The sequence below is a fragment of the Poecilia formosa genome, unplaced genomic scaffold (genome assembly GCF_000485575.1).
Source record: "Poecilia formosa unplaced genomic scaffold, Poecilia_formosa-5.1.2 Scaffold141, whole genome shotgun sequence".
NCBI lineage: Eukaryota > Metazoa > Chordata > Actinopteri > Cyprinodontiformes > Poeciliidae > Poecilia > Poecilia formosa.
In genome coordinates this window covers 667,802-674,749 of record NW_006800080.1, presented here as the reverse complement: position 1 = coordinate 674,749, position 6,948 = coordinate 667,802, and the positions used below count along the sequence as shown (strand labels likewise).

The 6,948-nt window shown below is 36.3% G+C and overlaps 1 protein-coding gene across 2 annotated transcripts; it reads right to left on the bottom strand.

The window, feature by feature from the left end:
• Positions 1-251: 251 nt before the first annotated feature.
• On the bottom strand, positions 252-5,917 carry smtla (somatolactin alpha). Of its 2 annotated transcripts, XM_007562740.2 has the most exons (5): positions 5,874-5,917; positions 5,540-5,730; positions 4,081-4,194; positions 2,525-2,704; positions 252-1,297 (listed from the first exon to the last, which is right to left on the bottom strand). In XM_007562740.2, exons 1-5 carry the CDS (start codon positions 5,884-5,886, stop codon positions 1,103-1,105), a joined length of 693 nt encoding a protein of 230 aa, XP_007562802.1. In that variant the 5' UTR covers positions 5,887-5,917; the 3' UTR covers positions 252-1,102. The 2 variants fall into 2 exon arrangements, with proteins under 2 accessions (XP_007562802.1, XP_007562801.1); XM_007562739.2 differs by lacking the exon at positions 5,874-5,917 and having other exon boundaries at positions 5,540-5,761.
• Between the last annotated feature and the right edge of the window lie 1,031 nt (positions 5,918-6,948).

Genomic DNA, 6,948 nt, shown 5'->3' with positions numbered 1-6,948 from the left:
GTCTGACCTCATCTGTTAGCCTGTCCATGCACACCATCATGCCAACTGTGCATGCTTACTGTGGCACCAGCTGATCAAATGTCTTTACTTTTATGACAAAAACACATGAAAAATACAGAGTAATAATAATTTCCCTCACTATTCTCTGGTGACAATTACTAATACAACTTCTGTTTTCATCATTAAATTTTAGTGTATAAAATCGCCCTTCTTACTCACTCATTCGCTTTGAAATCAAAGGCAAAACAACATTTTTTTTTTCTTGCTTTATTTGCTTCAAACACCAACAGAAGCTGAAAGCTACAATGCACACAGCACAAAATCTATTCACACATTAGAAAATTATTGCTTGTATTCCACATTAAATATATATGTGATGACCAAACAGCAGAAACTGAAATGGTTGATTCCCTGAACATTGAAACGCAAAAGAATGTCTTTGCACTTGTTTTTCGCATATTTGATGACATCAGTTGCATTTAGTTGTAGAAAAGTATCATAGTTTTTTTTGGGTTTTTTTTAGCTATACTGGTTAGTTAATTTATAGCCATTTATTCTCATGATAATATTTTTGAGAGAGAGACAGAGAGTGAGAGAATGCTCTTTGTAACTCTCTTCTTCAGCAAAATGGGTACATTTTCTTATGCAGAAGTGAAACCCACTCCATTTAACAAGGGAGGCACACTGAATACTCCAGGGGCCACGGGTATAATCAAAACACTGCAAGAGCCGGCAAGGAATACCAACTCTAGTTAAGAACAAAGGAAATGGAAATCAATAGCGGGATATGCAGATTTTTTTGACAGCTCGACACACAAATGGTCTTTTGGGAGTTAGTCTTCTTTTGCCTGTGCCAGGTTAAAATAACAACTGAGATGGGGAAAGAAATAAAAAAAATGCAACACATGGTTACGAAAGGGCACAGCATTACACCTACTTATTTTCGTGTGAAGGTGTTCCAAAACAATCAATAAGAAATGTGCTGCATTACAAGCGAGGCTAAAGCGCCCAAGGCATGGTCATATCTTTAAGTGCACACTAACAACCTAAGAAATTCATTTAAAGCTGAATACTGCATTATTTAAAAGCTCCACTTCATGTTTTATGCACAGTTGTATTTGTCAGTTTGACGACACTTGAGAAGCTTGAGGAAAGTCTCCATCTTATGGGCATCTTTCTTGAAGCAGCTGAGCTGGGTGTAGTCCCTCAGAACAGATTCCAGCACCTCCGGCTGCACCTCGTTCTGGACTACACCTTGTTCACTGTAGCCTGTGGCCAGTGTGTCCTCATCCAGCATCTGTTAGAAAACATGTCAAAAACATGCAGGAAAATTACACAAGACATCAAATGTAGAGCAATTTCAGAGGTATTTATACACATTGAACAAATATTGCAATTAAAAGTTCTGCGTGGTAGAGTTTATGTGATTGACCAACGTGAAGTTGTGCATAATTGTGAAGTGGAAAAAAAAAAATACTTAAATTGTTCTTGAAAGTGTTCTAGATTAAATTCAGGTTTGAATTCAACCCCTCTGAATCAATAATTTATAAAAAATATATTTGAATTGTCTGGAGAATGCACGTCGCATTCTAAAGCATTTGCCCGTTCTTTTGCGTAATATTCTCTCTGCTTAATCAGATTAAAGAGAAAGCACATGAAAAAAAAAAAATACTTTCAAGATTCTTAGTTCTAACACATAAATATGTTTAGATTAAATTATTTTATTATTGCATTGGCTACATATTTTTGGGTTATTTTGGTGTTGGAAGGTGAATCTTTGTCTGTTGCAGCTTCTATCAGGTTTTCTTCCATGGTTTCCCTGAAGGTTGCCCTTCAACTCTGGCCAGCTTTGCAAAGATAATTGCTGTCACCACAACCTTTCACAATGGAAATTATGTGATCAGAGTGGTGTTCTCTGTTACGTATCCTCTACACATCTTGTTGTGCGCTTGACATGTGTGTCTTTGAACAATTATACCCTTCCTGTGAGTTAGTGTGTCTTTTTCAGTGTTGTAGCACTGGCCAGTTCTTTGTCTATTCTTCAAAGTGTAGGATACTTTTCTATTAATACAGCAACTTGATTTTATTTTTTTATTTTTTTCCATAACTTCGTCTGACCATTTTGTTGTGTGTTCTTTGATTTCAATAATGGCGTTTCCTGACTAATGTTCTCTAACAAAACTCTAAGCTATTTACTGAATAGTTTCATTTTCATTTGAACTTCTGAATGTAATTGATGACATAAGACTTAAATTTTGGGTATCAGAGTAAATATGGTTTAAAAAATATTTGCCACACACACAGATCAGATTTTTACAGTTTTACTTGGAAAAACACTTTCTTTCATGTTGCCTGACGCTCTGTCACTCTATCACATAAAACTGTTGTAATGTACCAAAATGTTAAAAAAATTCAAGGGATATAAATACTTGTGCAAGGCTCTGTAAACATCTTTATTTCCCTGTGTGAGTTGTTTAGAATAAAATAACATAAAATGTAAAAAAAAAAAATAAAAATAGCCCACCTTTTTAATGAGAACCACAACTCCTTGCTCCAGGCTACTAAGTTTCTCGGACACCCACTTCGTCTTGTTGAGCAGCATGTCAGGGGCGTGATCGTAGCGTTCCATTGTCATCTGTAGGTAGACCAAGGGCTCAGTCCAAGACTGGATGAGCATCAGCACGGAGTGAAGCAGCCATTTGTCCTGCAAAAGCAAACAACTCAGATAAACACCAAATAAGGACCATAAACTCGTGCATGGCCATTATTTCATGTAAATATTAAGGATAGTACATATGACACAAAACAGAGTTTGTTGACTGCTGGAAATTTTTTCTCCTTCCTGTTGTATAGCATTATCATTTTTGACAATTTCATATTTGTGATTTTGTATTTTTTTTTTTGTGCCAAATGTGCCTGACGTCATGCATCAGCTTCACCAGATGGACATTTTGTACCTGCTACTACAACCGATGATTTAATTAGCTTCTCATCCACTGTCAGAAAATGTGAATGTATATAAATCAAATAGATGATATTTCTGGGGGAGGGGAGGTTAATCTGAACTGTTTTGGTTTTATCAGGTATGAGTTGCAGTTCATATATGGAGCACATTTACAACAACCTCAGCTGACCAAAGTGCTTCAAAACAATCACAACATCAAAGGTAGATAAATGACAAAATAAGAAATAAACCTGACCATCATAATTGTCCACATTTATTAATAACTGACACAAACAGAAATTACAATCACTAGAAATATGCCTTTAGAAAACAAAGTAGTATGAAATTGGAATGAAATTGTAACAAATTTGTGATTATATTTCTTTCTGTAGAATGTACTGAGGAGGTAATTCAGCCATTAGATTTAGTTGTGTTGGATGTGGGACAATACTAAAACGTTGCAGGACACTGGCCCTTGAGGACTGACTATGAGGTCCCCTCATTTAATCAGTAAATGTTGCTTAAGATATTCTGACCTAAACATAACTGTGTTACCTGGAAAATGTCACTTGTAGATCAGTCATATCACCTTTAACAGACCTCTTGTTGACTCAGTTTTGGTTCAGTTTTGTTTCCACCCTATTGACTAAGCTGACCTTTTTCTTTTTTTTTCTTTTTTTTTTTTTTTTTTCTAAAAGGCCATGTTCTGTTGGATTGAAGACAAAATGTTTTTTCAGCATACTGAAATACCATCTTCTCAAGGCCGGTATGCATTATATATTATTATTTCACAGTGGACCATGGCTTACTTCAGGCTGCAAATCCTAAGTTTTACCCACTTTTTTTCTTACACTGAGAATTGACTTTTACACATTACAACATCAGCTGCTATTTTAGGCCTCATAATTGTGTGAATGGTAGGAGTTAGCAAATGGATCACAAAGAACCAATAATTCTCCTCAAATCTTCAGATGACTTGCACAGCCTGTAAGTCTACCTACGGAGAAACTGCTTTTACACACCTCTCAATTATGCTGCATCTTACACATACAGAAAACTCTTATTCTAGACATATTAAAATCAAGAATTTCACAAAGGACACAATAACCTTTGGTAAGTGATAACTATATGCTTACAGATATTTGCTGGACTTCACTTTTGGAACTGGGGATGGGCAGGGCTTTGGTGATGCACGAATAGGCAGCCTGATTACTCTGCAGCCGAAAAGGAAATGGGATGAACAACTCCTCCTGCAAAACAATGACGACCAACAAGAAGAAATGTTTAGATTAGTTAAGCACTGAATATCAGTTTGCTGTATTCCAGTGACTTGATTTCGTCAGCTTTATTAACTTCTGAACATGGCAGCGTACGATAGAAGGGAGCAACAATTTCACCGACTTTCCTACCTGATCTGAAATAAATAAAAGGCACACTACTAAAACAGTGACATAAGTTTCATTTCGCTTTACCACTGGAGACACAGCGGGTCCGCATTTTGTTCTCCTGCATGGGCTCATCTGCAGACTCCACGCAGCACATTCCTTGTAACAACCAGTGTGTGGTTTCATTTCAAAGGGCCATTCGGATTCTCACAAACTGAAGGGGATTCAACAAGGTGCAAAAGCCTGAGCTTACAGTGTTGCCGTGTATCATTATCACATTCACATGACCCTGCTGTGGGCTTGCTTCTTCAATAAAACATCTTCGCCTCAGACGGGAGGTGGAAGATTACTTTGAAGCCCCCGAAGTGAGGCGATGATCAAGTCAAAATCAAAAGCAAATAGCAGTGTGCATCTAACGGAGAGAGCCACATGCTTCTGGTCTGGCATAATGTTTGAAAAAGTTCTACAAAAATGTAATTTCTATATTTCTGGAAGTGACGGTTCGGTTTAAAGGCTGTTGCTGGACCTTATCTCTTTAAGCAAAGAGATGTCTCATATTTCTCATAGAACGTGGTAGAATATTTTTCACCAAAATTACTTGATTTTTTTTTTTTTTGTTTGTTTTTCAATAACTTCCATGTGGTTTGATGATTAAATATTTAAAGCTAACAACACAGACGTAATGATGGCTGCACATTGAGGGAGAGGATATCACATGAAGACATTTATGAGCAGCAAATCAGGATTCATCATGACAACACCCATCTACACAATGAAGCAGTGTTACCTGATGACTAGGCAAAACAACGCTGTCAGATTCCATCGGTTGATATGCAAAATATAGAAGCGACGATGTCAAATGTTTTCATCAGATTAATAATTTACAGAAACAATTTAGCCACTGCAGTGTGATTGATAGTTCTATAGACATACACAACTATCAATTCACATGCTAACGTGGAAAATCAGTGTTTGTAAACCCATTTGCTTTTGGACAGTTTTCTAGACAACTTTTTTTTTTTCAATAAGAAAATGATTGTGTTTGAGCAATCATCCTTTTTCAGCTTAAAGTTAGCCTTTGTCTTGCCAGGGGTTTTTTGAAGAGTATCTAAACACAATGAGACGACACATCACAGAAACTGGTTTCATCTTTTAAAACGTACAAACATGTGCAACGACTTATTTTAAGATAATGTTAGTATCAACTCACAAACAAAGAGGACAGTTCTTCTGAGACTCGGTAGATGAGCTCAGCATGATGAATGACTCGGTCCAGAAGCTTCTCCTGGGAGATGGAGGTGCAGCGGCTCAGGTTGCCCTGATCGTCTCTGCAGTCTAGCGGGGTGCTTCCAGCAAGATGCTGGGGCCACAGTAAAAGGACCCATAAACCCCACTGAATGACTGAAGTTGTAGTCATACATGCAAAAAGTTTGTTCAAAAACAAATGTTATTGTGCAGATATGGACACCCGGGTGTCGTTTAATTGTTGCCGCTGCTCATAAATTCATGTTATTAAAATCTCCGAACTTATTTTGATACATCACCTGTCTTCTGCATCTTGTCTGTGTTCTTCAGGTTTCATTGCTGCCTCTTTGTGCTGGCAACTTTATAAAGCCTAAGCAGCCCATGAATAAAGGAAAAAGGTCTTGCGTAGGTTCTTGTAAAAAGATACTGTTCTTCACACACTAACGTAGTTCTTTTCTAATGCATAATTACAAGGGTAGGACTGTAGCTGTTTGTGTGGCCAAAATATATTTAAGTTAAAGATTTTTTTTTCCTTTCTTATTACACCACATCTGAAAATATACTATCTGTCACTACATAAAATAAATAAATAAATAACATTCAGCATCTCTGTGCTACTGTACATTAATCTGAAAAGTAAAAGCTCAAAATTCAATGTATTTTCACTAAGGTAAACATGCATGGCAAAATGGCTGCTGTAAAGAAGAAACTTTTTTTGCCCTTTAGTTCCATTCAGACATTCAACTGCTGTCCTGAAAAACTCATGGTTGTTTGAAAGAAACGGTGGTTTCCCAGTTGTAATGACTGTGTTCAACTGTCTCCAGAGAAAGCAAAGGATACTAGCCAGTGCCTTTTCAAACAGTACCAGTCTAGGTTGTCATACAGAGACGAAGCATGTGCTTCATATTAGGCTTTCTTCCATTGGCTGCAACATTTGACTGAACAGGAAATGTCCTTTTATTATTTAATATACCCATATTATGATAGCAATTGCATGAAATTATTATGGAGATTGAACTTACATTACATTTAACTTACATTTTTAGAAATATCCCAAAAAAATTTAGATAAACTTTTTTTTTTTTTTTTTACCTTAAATCATTTTATCGGAACTAAAACAAAATACACTCAAGACGTTGCACACCCTTGTATGTTTACTAACATCAAGAACAAGAAGCTACATCACCAAAAACGGGAAGTCAAAAAAAATCCAGTGCTTAAATGAACAGGCATCAATATTTGGTTCAAGTAAAGGTATATTTATTTTTCAACCACTGCATGAATCAAAATTCTCTTAACAAAAAATACATAAATAAGTAAATAAATAAATGTATGATTTTGCTCAAATAAACTGAAACTGAAACTTAGTCACAG

Excerpts from the sequence above, each read along its gene's own strand:
- smtla (XM_007562739.2), bottom strand. The coding sequence starts at position 5,746 with ATGACTACAACTTCAGTCATTCAGTGGGGTTTATGGGTCCTTTTACTG. Across the intron at positions 4,195-5,539 it reads AAGAACTGTCCTCTTTGTTT|GAGGAGTTGTTCATCCCATT; the intron begins GTGAGTTGATAC and ends ATTGTTTTGCAG. Across the intron at positions 1,298-2,524 it reads TTGTGGTTCTCATTAAAAAG|ATGCTGGATGAGGACACACT; the intron begins GTGGGCTATTTT and ends GTTTTCTAACAG.